Here is a 17520-nt window from a genome sequence, read left to right on the forward strand (position 1 = left end):
CATCTTCAGGTCGTGGACCGGTGCTCCCAGACACTCGACTGTGGAGAGAGAAACCACAGCTGAGAGACTCGTCGTCATGGCGACAAACAGGAACCGAGTCGTGCGATCTGCTCACCTGTCGGCGGCGGCGTTTCCGCACCGTCAGAGAGATGCAGCGCCTCCTCCAGGACGCTCAGCGCTCCGCCCTCCCCCGCTGACCTCAGAGCAGCCAAGAGGTCACTGACCGTCCCGCCCGAAACCTGCACCAGGGGTCAAAGTGTGAGGTCACGAGAGACTGAGGGAACCGAGGCGTGTGTGCGTGCGTGTGTGCGTGTGACCTCGTAGCTGTCCAGCAGTGTCTTGGCGGGGGAGGGGCTCAGCCTGAAGGCCGTGTTGAGGATCCCGAGACCCAGACTGTGTGCCAGCGTCTCCCAGCATCCTTCACTCTCCAGAGCACGACACACTTCCTGCTTCACCTCCACATCCAGGCTCGCCAGGTCGCCTACACACACACACACACACACACACACACACACACACACACACACACACACACACACACACACACACACACACACACACACACACACACACACACACACACACACACACACACACACACACACACACACACACACACACACACACACCATAGGTCAGTATAATGTTTCCTCAGTCCCTCCAGAAAGTTTGTGTGTATTTGGTCTTCACCTTGTGGAGGTCTGACGACCCTGTGAGGACTTTTCGGTTCATACTCTTTACCATTGAGAAGCTCCAGCACCTGCAAACACACACACACACACACACACACACACACACACACACACACACACACACACACACACACACACACACACACACACACACACACACACACACACACACACACACACACACACACACACACACACGTCTGTTGTTTTTATTCATTCTGATGTCAGTGTTGCTGCCCCCTGCTGGACAAACTGTGACACGACCTGTTTGTTTCTGTACGAACAAAGAACCTCCATCAGAACATGAGTCCGCAGGTTCTGTACCTGCGAGGTGGCAGCCATGTTGAGAGGAGTGGTTCCTGGGATGTAGCCTTCATCTTCTTCATCCTCCTTCTCCTCCTCCTCTCTGAAGAAGAGCGGCTCAAAGTTCTGCTTCTGAGGGTCGGCACCTGAGAGTCACACAGTGTCCCACAATGCATCAGAAGGAGCTGTGTACAACTGACCATCAACCAGGCGATATAGACCATCATGTATTGAGAGAAACTGTCCGATGTCTGACCATCAGCGTCTTACACATCGTTAACACAATGATAAAAATGAATCATTGTAGACGACACATTTCAAACAGGAAATGCATTAATCCTGTATCTTCTTGTTTCCTACCTGCCGCCATCAGGAGAGCGGTGAGCTTGACGGAGCCCCGCCCCACAGCGACGTGGAGGGGGGTGGAGCCGTTAAAGGTGCAGCAGTCCACCGAGGCGTTTCCCTGACGACAGAAAACATGGAAGGCTTTGGTCTGACGTTTACCGATCAGTGTGGACAGGTGGGCGTCAACTACAGACGTCAATCATGCCTATGCTCTGCTCTGATTGGACGCGGCTCGGTACCTCTAGCAGCAGGCAGCCGGCCAGCGACACGTTGTCGGTCTCGGTGGCGAGGTGCAGGGCGGTTCGCCCGGAGCCACGCTCCTGAGCCTCCACGTTGGCCCCGCCCTCCAGCAGCTCCCTGAGAGAACAGAGCCGATTGGCCAGGACGGCCAGGTGGATCGCACACAGACCTGGCAACCATGGAGACAAATCAGTCAACTGCCCTTTGTTTTGTTGTGTGTGTGTGTGTGTGTGTGTGTTTGTGTGTGTGTGTGTGTGTGTGTGTTGCCTGTGTTGAGTGTGTGTGTGTGTGTGTGTACCTGCTGTGTTATTGTTCTCCAGCAGTCCTCTCAGTTCTCTGTGTTGTAGTAGAAGTTGGATCATCCCTCCTCCTTCTTCCTGCTGTGACGCCAGGTGAAGCGCAGTGTTGCCATGACGATCCGTCAAAGTCGGGTCGGCGCCGGCCCGCAGCAGCGCCTCCACAGCTTCCTTCTGCTGCGTGATCACTGCCAGGTGCAAAGGAGTCTGGGACACAGGAGAGCGGATTTACAGACACAGCTCACGAACGTTAACCGAGGCTCCGCCCGCACTGACATCTTCTAGGTGTTAAACACATCACTGTTGCTGTGGTTACGCCCTGAGTCAGAGAACACAAAGTGACGTTGTGCTTGTCGGGTACCTGGTACAGGTGGTTCCTCATGTTTAGCACTTCCTCTCCAGGCAGAGCAGACACGACCTGGGTCAGACTCTTCAGCGCCTCCTGCTGGCTGTGTAGAACCGCCAGGTGGAGTCCGCTGAGAGGAGGAGAGAGGAGACGTAGAACAGACTCTTCTCAAAAACTTCAAATGGATCAACTGGAGAGTTTTAGGTGTGCTTTCCATGTGTGTGTGTGTGTGTGTGTGTGTGTGTGTGTGTGTGTGTGTGTGTGTGTGTGTGTGCGTGTACTGACGTGTCTCCGTCCTCGTCCTGTGCTGTCATCAGGGGGCGCTGTGGAGCCAGCAGGTACACCGGGTCACCAGTGACAGAGTACTGAAAGAGAGAGTCCAACTGTCTGCTGGTCACCTGAACCCACTGCTCACCTGCAACACACACACACACACACACACACACGCACACGCGCACACGCACACGCACACGCACATGCACGCACGCACACACACCTGGTGACTATTTGCAGGACGTGCTCACTCAGGAGTTTGTTTTTATGTGTACTTCAACGTGACTTATATGAAAAGCAAACAGCTGTCGCAGTGTTAGAATCTCAGTGAGAATAAAAGCAGTAGACTTTCACCTGGTTCTGGCTCCACTCTGACCCCTCCCTCCTCGGCCCCCTCCCCGACCTCCATGCCTCCGGTCTGGGCAGGAGCTCGCGGTGCGGCCCCCGACCCCGACTCTTCGTCTCCTGCGTCGCTCCCAGAGGCTTCAACACAACGTTCACTTTGAGTTTTCTTCTCTTTGTCTTAGCAAACTTAGCTTGTAAAGCTAATAAAGTTGGCTAACATTGGATAAGCCTTGCACCATCTCGGACTTAGCTACCATAGGTAACTTAGCTTGCAATGTTAACAATGTGTTAATCCAATTAAGAATAATCTTTATTCTTTTGAGTGAAAAAACAAATCATGCTCATCATTTTTGTGTTATGTTCTCACCGTGTTTGATGCCTCCTCCTCCTCCTCCTCCTCCTCCCACACCGGCTGAGTATCCTGTGGAGAAACCACCTCCTCCTCCATAGTTGTAGGTAGTAAAACCCTGGTAATAACCTGGAGGACAAATCAAACACACTTTGACCAAAACAGAACAGCCTACAGACAGAGATGTTCATTACATCTGACGCTATGACACGACTGTTACCTCCTCCTCCGACTGAGCCCGGGGCTCCTCCTCCTCCTCCTCCTGCTGCTGGTCCTCCTCCTCCTCCCCCTCCTCGGTACAGACCCCCTCCCCCTCCTCCCCCTCCCCCTCCTCCATGACCACTGAAGTCGTGGAAGTTGGGCAACGTCTTCTGCCTCTTCCTCTGCACCTCCTCCTTGTCTGAACACACAGGTACATGAGGCATGTTGCTCCTCTGAATAACACATTTACACAAGTTTTGTCTATGAAACAAATATAATATATATATATAAAAAATATATAATAATGTTATGTGTTGCTAACATTAGAGAATCCTTGGTCCGGACCAGCAGCTCTGGCGAAGCTAACTTAGCCGATAAGACACAGATAATTAGCCACATGTAGCTTCTCTTCTGATTGGTCCTCATGATGCTACAGACAAATGAGGGCTATCAGACTACAGGGGGCGTTGGTGAGCCGCCACACACAGCGTCTGCTTATTTCTTCTGATGACAGAAACAGAAATGGAGTGTGAGGACTGGAAGCTACGTTCACATTAGAGCGATGATTAATCCCAGAGGCGCGTCTACATAGTGAACATCAGTGACAACCAGCTCAGTGTGACGGCTTCATGGTCAGTCTGCCACAGTTCACATGAGGCTTCCAGCAGTGACCCCTGACCTCTGTGGGCGGAGCCGTCCGACCTACCTATGATCTGCGGGTGGTAGGTGAAGGGTTTGGGCTCGCTGCTCTCGTTGTCAGACTTCCTCTTCAGCTGTACGAACACTGACGTGGGCCTCTGCAGGTTCTGGTCCCGGTACTTGGGAGTCTTGAAGACGATGGCGAACTGTCGGGCGGAGAACAGGCGAGCATGAAAACGCTGCACCTCTGTGCTGTACTTGTTGCTAACGCGCTAACTCGTCGTACTGAACCTGTCTGTGGACGTCGGTCGGTGAGAAATCACCCAGAGCCTCCCAGGTCACCCCCGAGTCGTCTTCTTCATAGAACCGAACCTGAATATCATCTGCACGAACGAGAACACACACACACACACACACACTGAAAGATCAAGTATAAATATTTTTTTGGATAAAACTCTGATGTAAAGTTTTCCAGCAACAATAAAAAACAACTGAAATCTGATTTTAAAAGGTTTAAAATCATTGTGCTGATTGATGATAAAAGCTTCCAGCAGGTGGAGCTGTATGCTCACAGACACAAGTTCCTCATTATGTCAGACTGATGTGGACTGAAGAAGAAAAGACTGCAGATCAAGAGAAGAAGGTTCTTATGCACATCATCGGTAGCTAATTACAAACTTGCAATGATATGAACATTCTTTATTTTTTTTATTCTTTATGTGCGGTTCCTAATACTTTTATATTTGTATTTATTATCTTTCTAATATGTTTGTGTGTAGTGAGGTGTGTTGTGATCCTGTTAGCTGCTGCTGTAACACCAGGACTTCCCAGTTTGGGATCAATAAAGTAACAGTATCCATCCATCACTGATCCATTCATCCGTCCTCAAACTGAGAACTGTTCCTCCACTTCCTACTCTGGTATTTCTGCCTCCTATGATGTCATTTCCTGGAGAATCTTCAAACGCTTCATGTCTTTAAGCTCTGTACAACCTGAGCTAAAAGCTTCTGTGAGTCAATAAACCACCATAAAAGATAAGATAAGTACTGAAATTGTGTCATAAATCTAAGAGGAAACGTATTGATCCAAAATATCTCAAGATACACAAAATATTTCTTAACTCTCCCATGAGTTATTTGAACAATTTAAATAGTTTAGTTTTGAGATATGACAACTGTTCACGCAACAAAACCTGATGACGTCATCTCGAGCTACAAGGTGATGAGGCCTCGACTTTCTGCTGCAAAGAGAAGGAATCTAAAACCTCCCGACTGACCCCGCCCCCTTCCCTCACCCGACCCCTCCTCACCTTTCTGGACTTTGTCGCAGAGCAGGTAAACCTCCTCTCCGCCCGTCACGCAGCCGGCAGTTCGGTCCATCCTCACGATCTTCAGGTTGGAGGCGTTCGGAGCCTCTGAGAGGGGAGAAAGACAAGAGTCGCCAGGTCAAACACAGAGAACAAGACCGTCACAGGTCCGGTCACAGGTCCGGTCACAGGTCCGGTCACAGGTCAGACTCTCCTCCAGGTCACAAGTCTTTTTTTATCAACCTTTCATTAAAGGGCTAGAAAGCGATTCTAAAGCAAAAAACTTTTGTAAAAATCAGAGAATATTTCCTCATGGTCCGTTAGCTGTCGCTTCCATGTTCTGTAAATCGAAAACAAAAGAAATGGTGCGGGGACCATCTCCTCACAGCACTGTGAGTGCAGTTTGTAACCATCACTCTTGGCCTCGTGGTTAGTGCGTCAGACTCACGTACCCGCGGTCATGGGTTCGAGGTCCGGCTGTAGCAGGAAAAACAAAGAGAGAAACAAGTTTTGTCCAAAATCGCTTACTGCCCCTTGTGATTCTAGAGAAAGCTTGTTTCTGTGGATTTTCCTGTTGTGGCCCGGACGTGAACCCAGGTCCTCTGTGTGCGAGACTGACGCTCGAACCGCCACCACACGCTGGCGCCACCCACCAATACGGACCCCAAGGTGTCGACGAGTGATGTTTACAGACTGTACTCGCATGTTGTGTGGTGAGGTCTACACAATTTATATTGTTTTTGATTTACAGAACCTGGGCTGAGCCGAAAACCCAGATATTTGATTGGCGTGCACACAGAGAACCGACAGCTAACGGGCCATGAGGAAATATTTGCACAAAACGTGTTTTGCCTAAGAATCGCTTAAAGCGCCGTTAATGTTGTCACACCTTCTTTCAGATATTTGGATTAATCTTTCTGGATAAAAACATCTGAGGACCAGAACGTTGTTTTCCTGTCAGGAGTTCTGTCACTGAGACACTTGACCCCTGGAACCCTCTCAACGATCTACAGAACAGACATCAACTGAAAACAAGATTTTAGTCTGACTTTGTCCTGATTCTTCAGGACCAACGTTACGTGTTGAGCTTCACTCGTGTCGACTTCCTGACGATTCATCAATTCATCAATTTGTTTGTTGAGTCCACCGCTGTGACGGAGAAGTCTGAGTTTGAATCGACGTGTTTCATGTGGATGAAGTGAAAGTGCAGAACTGATCTCGGAGCAGCTTTTTTCTTCTTCTGAGAGGAAGCTGCAGCGAACGGAAACCAGAGCAGCAGCAGGAGGGAAATGAAACCACGACTCAGACAGAACGAGCAGAACGAGCAGTGTGAGTGAGATTTGACCAGTGTGGCGTCAGAAACGTGTTCGGTGTGTTCTGCGTGTCCGGACTCACTGCTGTCGTAGATCGGCTCGGACACGACGGGCTCGAGACGCCTGGAGAAACCTCCGTCGCTGTCGGGGAGGAACGCGGTGAACATGAGCCGCACCACGCTGAGATCCATCTCTTTAGCCTGGAGAGACGCCGCGCTGCTGATCGCACTGCGCTGGTGCTCTGGAGAGAGAGAGGGGGCGGGGCTTAATGACACGAGTACAATGACAACACACACACACACACACACACACACACACACACACACACACACACACATACACACACACACACACACTGCAGGACTGACCGTGCAGCTCTCGGGGGACCCGGACCTCCCCCTGCAGGGCGTCGATCTCGGGGTGGATGAACACGCCACAGTTGTGGCCCATTCTGACGGCCTCGCTCATCCGCTCCTCCAGAGTCTTCACCACGTTCTTCTTCGTCACATGGAGAATCCCCAGGTTTGGGAAACTGATCCGAGACCAAAGAACAAAGTCTATGATTATTACTGTGTGCATGTGTGTGTGTGTGTGTGCGTGCGCTGCAGACCTGATGTTGGAGTCTTTGGGCAGCAGGTCGGCGATGCAGATCCCTTTGTCACACTGTTTCCCCACCAGACTGTGAGCGTGAAGCTGAGGGAGGGGGGTGAGCGCCGTCACCAGCTGGACCACCACACGGGCTGGACCCTGGTAGTTACTGACCTGAACCCCCCCCCCCCCACACACACACACACACACACACACACACACACACACACACACACACACACACACACACACACACACACACACACACACACACACACACACACACACACACACACACACACACACACACACACACACACACACACACACAGTTCTGGGTTTAAACATAGTCTACGTGGACCTGAACCACTTCTTGGGTCCAACACATGTGTTCATGTTTCTGATCACTTTGCTTCTCATTGGTTAGTTGATGATGATGGGCTGAGATGTCATGATTGACAGCTGACACTGACTTAATACCATTAAACACTACTGCACAGACTCCACATGACATGACGACATGATTTCAGCTTCATGTTTGTACAAGTGGAAGAAAAGACGTGTTGTCGTCTTTATATACAGTCAGTGATGGTCTTTATATACAGTCAGTGATCAAGATCGTCTTTATATACAGTCAGTGATCGTCTTTATATACAGTCAGTGATCGTCTTTATATAATGTCAGTGATCAAGATCGTCTTTATATACAGTCAGTGATGGTCTTTATATACAGTCAGTGATGGTCTTTATATACAGTCGCTGATGGTCTTTATATACAGTCAGTGATGGTCTTTATATACAGTCAGTGATCGTCTTTATATACAGTCAGTGATCGTCTTTATATACAGTCGCTGATGGTCTTTATATACAGTCAGTGATGGTCTTTATATACAGTCAGTGATCGTCTTTATATACAGTCAGTGATCAAGATCGTCTTTATATACAGTCAGTGATCGTCTTTATATACAGTCGCTGATGGTCTTTATATACAGTCAGTGATGGTCTTTATATACAGTCACTGATCGTCTTTATATACAGTCACTGATCGTCTTTACATACAGTCACTGATGGTCTTTATATACAGTCAGTGATGGTCTTTATATACAGTCACTGATCGTCTTTATATACAGTCTCTGATCGTCTTCATATACAGTCAGTGATGGTCTTTATATACAGTCACTGATGGTCTTCATATACAGTCATCTGTATATAAAGACGTTCAGTCTTTATATACAGATAAACTTCGAGTTTTATGACTAATACAGAGACAAAATGCTCCTGATGTGAAACTAAAGTTTCCCTGTCCAAAGTCTCAGATTATATTAAATCTCATATGACACATTAACCCTAACATTCACTGTTGTCAGACCCTCAATGGATCATCTCGTCTCTTCATCGTTACAGAGACGAAATAATTGAAGGAAATCAGATGTAAAAACTGAGTTCCTGTTTCTACTGGGCGTGTGTGTGTGTGTGCGCGCGCGTTTCATGTCACTGCAGGCATTTGCCTGCAGCAGTAAATAATTACGAGCCCACTTCCTCTTCCCGGTTCTGTCGGCCAATCGCAGCAGAGCAGCAGAGTTCCTGGAAACACGGCTTGTTGAGCTGTTTGACGGTTTCTTGCCTTTCTTTGTTCTCCACTTATACCTGATGTTTTCCGGTAGGTCGGAGGTCGCAGGTGGTTGATATCAGCTGACGGTGAATCTCTTCTCTTAGACTTTATGATAAGAGATTTTCTGACTAATGCAGAGGAAGAATTCTGATGTACTGCTTCTGAACCACACACCTTCAATTGCACTTCCTTCTCATTACATGTGGGTGTCGAGCACAGGGAATTCCCAACAGACATGAAGCTCAGAGTTTGTGTGTGTGTGTGTGTGTGGGGGGGGGGGGGGGCAGGTCTGGGCCTGCAGACTCTTCTGAAGCTTCTTTTCCCAAAAACTCAACTTGTTTCTGCAGAAATTTCACTGACGTCAAACATAAAACCAACAAAGTGTCGGATCGCAGATCTGAAGGAGACCGACGAAAACCCATTTATGTTCAACTACAACGTCAGTCGGTCAGTGGAGCGTCTGTCAGTCAGAAGAACGTCGGTAGAACGTCGGTAGAACTTCAGACATCCAACAACAACTTTGTTTTCATCTGGATCCATGGTTTATTCTCTGTGGAATCAGGCTAACAGGGCACGTTAGCACGTCTGCAGCCAGCGGTAAAGAAGCTCAAGCTCCATGGACGACGACCGAGGGATTCATAAGCTCACTGTTATTCACTGTGGTGGTTGATGTTAGCTTAGCATCAACACTTCATAACTTTCAATAAGTTCAGGAACTAAACTTGTTCGGTGGATGAAAAGCAACACGTCAACAGGTTCTAATAACACAACATGTCACCTTTTAATCCATCATCGAAATGCTGCCAAATCAATTTCCATGATCCACCTATCACTATAAAATTAAACAGGAAGATCTGATTCGAGTCAGACACGTCGTCATCATCATCATCTTCCTCATTGTTCCACTGGTCGTACCGGACAAACCACAACTGCTTTGTTGTGTGACTCCGTCTAATCTCAGACTGACAATATTCACCTGAAAGAAACTTTGACTCCCTCATCCAGAAACTTTTTCACTTTTCCACTGTTGAAGGAAAATATGAATAAAGAAAAAATGACATTTTCTAAAGAATATTCCTGAGTATTGTCTCTGAGCTTTTATCAGATATTACGACAGACGAACGGATGAACCTCTGTTGGGGCGTGTCCAACTTTAAAAACAGCGATGTGCAGCGGAGTCAGTCGGTGGACTGCAGCAGGAATGTGGGGATTTCCCGTCTCCTCTGGTTTGGTCAGTACATGTGGGAACGTCAGACTCCAAACTAAACATCAACAACACGACAGTTAGTTACAGTTCAGCTGCGACGCCACTAAACAACCAGGACACAGGATCCACACAAACAGTACCGGTGGAAAGAGGTGACTTTAGTAACCAGAACATCACTCAGTGGACAACTACTACTACACCACGAACAACAACTACAGTTCTTTTATTAAATCACGCTGCAACAAATCTCACAACTCAGATACGACTCAGTCCACTAAAAAAAGATTTTAAAATTCTAGGATCCACCTCAACATTAGGTGGATTCTTTCTCGCCCCGTGTTCCATCCTTCCACCAAGTTCACTGGAAATCTGTCAAGTAGTTTATGTGTAATTATGCAAAAAAACAAAAAAAAACAAACAAACAAAACAAAAGAAAGAAGGAGAGAGGAAGACGAGCGTCAGGAAGTGTTACCTTGACGGTGGGGTAGGTCTTCCTGTTCTTCTCGCTGGACGCTCCGGGCAGGCCGCCGTGAGACGGACCTTCACAACCGTACCTGAACCTGAAGCCTCGCTGCAGGACGGACACACACACACACACACACGCACGCACACAGTTTATTTTATTATAACCACAGAGCTGAAGAACTTCATGTTTCCTTTAACTGAACGTAAAAGCTACAGTGTTTAATATTTAGAAGAACTTATTCATAGAACTAGAATATCTTGTCCATAACTCTGTTCATATAAGAGTTAAATATAGTCACATGAGGTGGACCGACCTCCGTGTGAGCCTCCATGTTTCTACGTCGTGTTGAATACGGTTGTTGAACTAAACGTCCAGAATACGTCGCGTTCACGTTGAATTTTCAGACACTGCTGGAAATGGAATCAGCCGTGCGCCACCATAAAGTGTCCCCTGTTGGGTTCTTAGTTGGTTGTGGTTTGACACTTTACCACCAGATTCCGCCAGAAAATTACAAAAATGACACACTGGGGCTCCTCCTCCTTCTACATGACATCACAGTGATGCCCCACATTTGCATAAGACACGCCCAGCTGCAATATGGCCACGCCTCCTAACAAAGCAAGGCACAGCGCTCGCTGTCGGAGGCCGACACTTCCTACACGCGCTGGAAGCGGTTGACCAATCACAACAGAGTGCAGCCAGTGGGCCAATCAGAGCAGACTGGGCTTCATTGGGAGGGCGGGGCCTTAAAGAGACAGAGTCTGTGAAAGAGGAGCTGATGTGTTCACTGAACATCAGAGTCAAGTCATAACCCAAATTAACATGATGAACGTGAATGTCAGTTTGCTGCAGACGTCATGTTTTTTTTAAAAAACAAATGAGGGATTTTCTCTCAAATCAGAAAGCAGAGAGCAGATCGTGTGATGACGAGGAGGGGTCAGGACTTTCACTCTGGTTTTGTGAAGATGGAAAATGAGACTGACATTTACTTTGGAGGAGTCGGAGGCTGAGTGACTCAGTTTCCATCGAAACACAAAGCTCACGTCAAATATCTCATTCAACCTTTTATAGATAATATTACATCATGAGAATGACGTCATGACGCTCAGAGTCTGTGACATCACACTGGAACTGATTATTAATCCGGATGTCTGAAACCGGAGCTGCAGAGAATAGTCTGTTTATTGATTGACAGAAATCACAAATAGTTTCAGTTATATTTTAGACAAAATATTCTGTGGTTTCAGCTCCTCAGATGTTTTTCTTTGTGTGTAAAATAAAGTTGAATTAAAAATCTTGGCTCTGTTCAATCATAAAAGAAATCAGTGAAATAATATATCTTATTTTCTAGTTGTTTATCAACCAGATTGGAGAAATCACAATTTTTTTTTCATATATAAAATGTAAACAAAACACAGTTACCTGCTTCGGCTGCTCCAGGATCTGCAGGTACGGCCCGTCACCTGGAAACAGAGACACAACGTCACACAAACATTAGTCCATTAATAAATTTATTGCCAATAAGACTCATAACTCATGCTCAATCACTTGTCAAAAACATTACATTTTTCATCAGAATAATCTTTCAGGAGCCAACGAGACGTATGAAGACGTCACACTGGACATATATTTTCATCTGATCCATCTATTGACAGCAGCAGAGTTAAAACCGTCCTGAAGGTGGCGCTACGGTAAAGGTCATGGGGTCATTAGAGTGTCATGGAAACCTGCTCTTGAATGTATTTCCTGTGAATCAAACAGATTCAAGGGTTAGGAAGAAGGAAGAGGTTTTCCCTTTGCTAACGGTTTCCCTTTACTTCCAGTCTTTGTGCTAAGCTAGGCTAACCGAGTCCAGGAGTCACCGAGACGAAACCGACACGGACTCTGGAGACGACGGACGAGCGGAGGACAAGAGGAGCGCTCCTTTAAAAGAGGCGGGGCTTGAATATCAGTGTGTACGGGGTAAAATAAAGATCCTGTGACAGAGCGACCCGCCGCTCTGTGGTTAACAACATGAAACTACAACAAAGGGACATATAACAAATCTACCACACAATATGACAAAGACATACAACACATTACAAACAGACAGAAACAGAGAAGTGAGAGCGTCAGGAAATTCACTCTCTTTCACTTTTCATTTGAGTTTATATATAAACTCTGAACATTCTTTTTCCAGAAGAGGAAAGTCGACATCTGTTTCACACTGAGCTTCCACTTTGTTCACTTTCAGCATGAGGACGTGTGGCTTCACTACAGCTTCGACACGTCTCCACACAACATCCACAAACACAACCAGGTTGTCGGTCGAACGTCAGGTGATGAACAGGGAAGAGAAGTTCACCGTCAACGCTCCACTAACACCAGACAATGTTTCACACGGAGCTGATGGCGACAGCTCTGAAATAAAAAGTAAGTAATGAATAAAAATAAAACACGCTGCGATGAAATATAAAGAAAGCGACAGCAGCTGCGGACAGTTACTGATCAGAACGTTAAATGAAACTTGGAAATATCCAGATCCTCTGTGGAGTTCTGCAGTGACACCGAGATTTGACTCTTTCCAGCTCCAGACTGACGATTTGATATTTACTGACAGGAAGAGAGAAATGAGTCTCACCAGTTCTCCCAGACGTCGTCTGAGACACGACAGGAAAATGTGGGAACTCCCACAACTGGTCGTTCATGATGTTGTCGAAGATCTGCAGGAGAAAACAAAACTCTGTGACGTCAGAAATACATTTATTGATCCATTCTAGTGATGATTCATATTAATTTAAACGTTCATGTTGGAGCCTGAAGAGTGCTAGTACTAGTTTCTTTATCAAATTATCTAGAAGTAGCTCATTATGTAATTCCAGATCATGATGGGACTCTGTGTTAATATTTGGATCAGATTATAATGTTGGTGATCCAGATTATTGTTTGGATCAAATTATTTAGATCCAGTACATTATGTGGATCAGCGAGATCCAGATCATTATCTAGATCAGATTGTTATCTACAACCAGTTCATTATGTGGCTGTGGATTAATATTTGAATCAGATTATAATTTCGGGTCCAGATTATTATCTAGATTCACGTTATCGTGTAGATCAGATTATTATATAGAACCAATTCAATTTATGGATCCAGAGTATGGTAATGTAGATTAGATTATCATCTAGATTCAGTTTTTCATGTGGATCAAATTATTTTCTACAACAGGATTATTATGTAGATTTGATTTTTTTCAAGATACAGTTCATTTTGATCATGATCATGTGAATCCAGATAATAATCTTGATTATAATCTAAACACCACTAATGTGCCTTTTTTATTGGCAGATCTGAATAATAATTCCTTAAAAAAATATTGAAAAGGTTAAAACTCCTGGATCTAACCACTCCCTTCACTACGTGTGGGGCGCCATCTGGGATCAGATGATCGAGGCCTTCTGGCCGTTCAGAGTCTGACCCTGAACTTTATCTTTATCAGTTTGGACGCACTGGAAACTGGACGTCCAGGATCAACTGAGACTCAAGTTACAGCAGAATGCTTTACAGTGAAATGTCGTGGCTGCTGGACGACAGATCAGTTTCCTGAGCAACGTCAGACTGAAGCAGACAGGTGAGTTTACCTGGTTGTTCGTGTGAAGGTAATGCTCGTCTCCAGCCATCGTGTCTGCAGAGGTCAAACACAAAACATCTCAGATTTAACACGTTACTCAGTCATTATCACATGGACGCATTATCACATCATAGGGGCGCATTATCACAGGGTCGCCTTATCAAAATGTTATTCCACTGTTATTTCATTGTCACGACATATGACATTTATTGTCTTTATCAATTGTTTGTGCTGTGAATAAAATTACAATCAAAAATAATACTATTAAATAATAAAACTAATGATAATAATCATTTTTATTATTATTATTATTAATTACACAGTAAAGTTTCAAAGATGTGTGGTGGAAATCTGAAATAAAGAATGGAGATACATTTTTGTCTGTAAGTATTTTGTTTTAAGTGAACCAACCTTTGTGAAGGGATCAGATCATCGAGACAGATCTTATAGCGATAACACAAACATGAACGATGGCTTGGGCGTTGGTGAAGAGTAAAGGGAGGATGGATTCTGCCCCAGTCGCCCCTAATTATTTTAAAATAAAGTTTAAAAAGTAACTTTTTGACTAATTTAATGTGTCAATCAACGAATCGATGAATTCACTAATCACGTCAGTTCATTTATTTGTGAATATAAGTGATTATTTTGTGTATGGATGAGGTGAATATGTTCAAGGATAAATAATAATAATAACAACAATTATATATCTCGTGTTTCAGTTAACTACACTAAAACTCGTTCCTCATGATTGATTATTGATAAATCGATCACTGACACTTGTTGCTGTTTGGCAGCGGCGCGTTCCCGTCCCGGTCTCACGTGAACGCGCCGCTGATGAAGCATGCTAGCTGCTAACAGTTAGCACTACCGGGCTGTTGGAGCAGTTCACGTCGTTTAAGCGAAAGTTGTTGTTTTAACGTTTAAAACAAACGGTTGTTACCGACCGACCAGTGACACACTTCGACCCGACGGTTCGCTTCGTGTAGCCGGACAGAACCGCCTCCAGCCGCCACCTCTCCGGGCTAACACCGGGAGCTAGTCGGCACCGCGCGCTCCACACGCGAACCGTCGAACCAGACTCCGGTCACAGATCGTCTCGTTTAACCTGGAGCTCGATGTGAATGAAAGAATCCTCAAGTCGGTTGAACTCGCGCATGTTTATGACGAGTGGGACAAACACAAACATAAAACGTCACTTTTAATCAAAGTTGAAGCGCGTGCTGTCACACTCACTTCCGCTGCCGACGAAACGAGGTGGGCGGAAACCAGGCGCGACCACCGCAGCAAAAGTCAAGATTATGTCAAAAACTATCATTTAATGTTGGACACAAATATGCCGAATAAACCAGCGGCTTTCCATTAATATAAAACACATATTTATTGCTGGTGTGATACCTGCATATATTTGCTAACGCGAAAGAAAAGTTCAAGTTCCCATTTTCAGCCCGGAGTCTGGTGCGACTCCTCGACGTTACCTGGCCAACAAGGAAGTGAGTGACAGCGCAGCAGCGAACACTCACTGATGTCACGTCAAAGTGTTTCTGATGAACGTGCAGTTACCTGCTCAGGTGAACTGAACCAGGTGACGGTCCTCGAGTCCGCTTCACTTCATCACCTCGACATGTCCCCGCGGGACCGGGGACCGGGACCGGGACCAGGACCGGGACCAGGACCGGGACCAGGACCGGGACCAGGACCGGGACAGGTCAGCAGCGCGTCATCACAGCTCGGACGCAGGAAGAAGACGTTTAATCCGAGAGGACGACGAGGACGAACAGAGACGGAAGGTTCCTGCAGGTGAGTCCGGACTCGACTCGGATCTTCACTTTGTCTCCTTCCCCCTGGAAATTCCCTCTGACGTCACGCCCCGTCACAGAGAGGCTGAAACACCAAGAGGTCTCACTCCCGAGGACAAAAAGTGTGTCAGCTTAACATTAAACAGGTCCCATATTTTTACCTTTGTGGTGTTTTATTTGAAGTTTTGCTGAATGTAGACTGTGTATTTGTCTGTTTATTGACCGTTTTGACACTTTTACTGTACTTACAGACCCAAGATCTTATTTATTATGAAAAAAGACAGGGAAATGTCAATTGACAATATGGGCCCTTTCATTTTATGAATATTAATCTTCGTTAAAAGGCTGTGGCTGTTACTGTCCTGCCCTCAAATGGAACATGGGAGACAAAAAGGTAGTCGTGACTTTAAAATAAAAAAGTAAAAATTATCAAATTAAGGCTCAAATTTATGAGATTTTGTTGTAATAATAAATAAGATTGTGAGACGGAAAAGTCAAATTTGTTAAAAGAATTTTGATATTTAAAAATCTGAAATCTGAAATAAATCATGATCTTAAAATAATAATCTAAATTATGAAATAAACTATCAGATTCTGCGATTTAAAACTCTAAACAATAAAATAAATAGTCAAATAAAAAATCCTGAGACCAAACAAAACACGACAAAATAAATAAAAAATCAAAAAACTCAAACATCATATTTACAGTCAGAGTGACTCCTCTTCTTCATCTTCAACATCTCTGGTTCAAGTCGTTGACCTCGCGCCACCTGCTGGTCAAACAGGGAAACACTTCGACACGAGAACCAGCCCACAGCTGTCGCTCCCGAAAAGTCTTTGAAAAATATTGATTTCAGTTCCATAAAAAACATGAAGCGTTTTCATTCATTCATCGTCTACCGCTTTATCCATTCAAGGGTCGCGGGGGGTCGCTGGAGCCAATCCCAGCTAACATTGGGCGAGAGGTGGGGTTCACCCTGGACAGGTCCCAGCCTATCACAGAGCCACGTACAGACGGACAACCATTCACTCTCACATTCACACCTACAGTCAATTTAGAGTCTCCAATGAACCTGACCCCATTCTGCATGTCTCTGGACTGTGGGAGGAAGATGGAGAACCTGGAGAGAACCAGGAGAGAACCAGGAGAGAACCCACACACACACGGGGAGAACATGCAAACTGCACACAGAAAGGCCCTGGTTGAACCGGGATTCGAACCCAGAACCTTCTTGCTGTGAGGCGAAGGTGCTAACCACTACACCACCATGCAGCCTGAAGCGTTTGAAAATCTTAAATTTTTTTCAAAGAAGTCCTGAATACTTTTCTTGCCCGTTGGTGACGTGTCATGAGACGCTGTTTGGACGTTTAAGTTAAATCTTTAATTGAACATTAGCTGCTAACAAGCGTAAATAACATTTTGTAGAATCACAACAGCAGCAGATGATGATATAAAAGTTAACAAGTTGACCTGACGGTGGCGCTACGAGCAGAACTAAAACAGTTCATCCTCAGGGGAACGTGATCAGTGAGACGTTTGACCTGCTGATGGCGCCAGAGGGAAGTTAAAGAAGACAGAGCTTCCGATAGTTG

The 17520-nt window shown here is 45.8% G+C and overlaps 1 protein-coding gene across 2 annotated transcripts in view; it reads right to left on the minus strand.

Annotated features, from left to right (window-relative positions):
* The window catches only part of nfkb1 (nuclear factor of kappa light polypeptide gene enhancer in B-cells 1), a 16574-nt gene extending 591 nt beyond the window's left edge, over positions 1 to 15983 (minus strand). Inside the window, exons 1-24 of one of the 2 annotated variants that reach the window (XM_035650516.2) lie at positions 15692 to 15983; positions 14142 to 14185; positions 13141 to 13222; positions 11943 to 11983; positions 10527 to 10625; positions 7259 to 7410; positions 7017 to 7180; positions 6731 to 6889; positions 5339 to 5443; positions 4321 to 4412; positions 4097 to 4235; positions 3410 to 3589; positions 3208 to 3318; positions 2850 to 2978; positions 2508 to 2637; positions 2238 to 2352; positions 1879 to 2083; positions 1580 to 1749; positions 1356 to 1458; positions 1017 to 1141; positions 691 to 760; positions 318 to 481; positions 116 to 239; positions 1 to 38 (exon numbers count right to left, since the gene is read on the minus strand). The exon at positions 1 to 38 is cut by the window's left edge and continues 591 nt beyond it. In XM_035650516.2, the coding sequence (XP_035506409.2) occupies positions 1 to 38; positions 116 to 239; positions 318 to 481; positions 691 to 760; positions 1017 to 1141; positions 1356 to 1458; positions 1580 to 1749; positions 1879 to 2083; positions 2238 to 2352; positions 2508 to 2637; positions 2850 to 2978; positions 3208 to 3318; positions 3410 to 3589; positions 4097 to 4235; positions 4321 to 4412; positions 5339 to 5443; positions 6731 to 6889; positions 7017 to 7180; positions 7259 to 7410; positions 10527 to 10625; positions 11943 to 11983; positions 13141 to 13222; positions 14142 to 14180 (2736 nt within the window). In that variant the 5' untranslated portion in view covers positions 14181 to 14185; positions 15692 to 15983. Of the gene's footprint in view, positions 39 to 115; positions 240 to 317; positions 482 to 690; positions 761 to 1016; positions 1142 to 1355; positions 1459 to 1579; positions 1750 to 1878; positions 2084 to 2237; positions 2353 to 2507; positions 2638 to 2849; positions 2979 to 3207; positions 3319 to 3409; positions 3590 to 4096; positions 4236 to 4320; positions 4413 to 5338; positions 5444 to 6730; positions 6890 to 7016; positions 7181 to 7258; positions 7411 to 10526; positions 10626 to 11942; positions 11984 to 13140; positions 13223 to 14141; positions 14186 to 15075; positions 15279 to 15691 lie in introns of those variants that run through there. The other variant, XM_035650517.2, reaches the window with a different exon arrangement.
* Positions 15984 to 17520: the final 1537 nt, after the last annotated feature.

Source organism: Scophthalmus maximus, chromosome 9 (assembly GCF_022379125.1).
Source record: "Scophthalmus maximus strain ysfricsl-2021 chromosome 9, ASM2237912v1, whole genome shotgun sequence".
NCBI lineage: Eukaryota > Metazoa > Chordata > Actinopteri > Pleuronectiformes > Scophthalmidae > Scophthalmus > Scophthalmus maximus.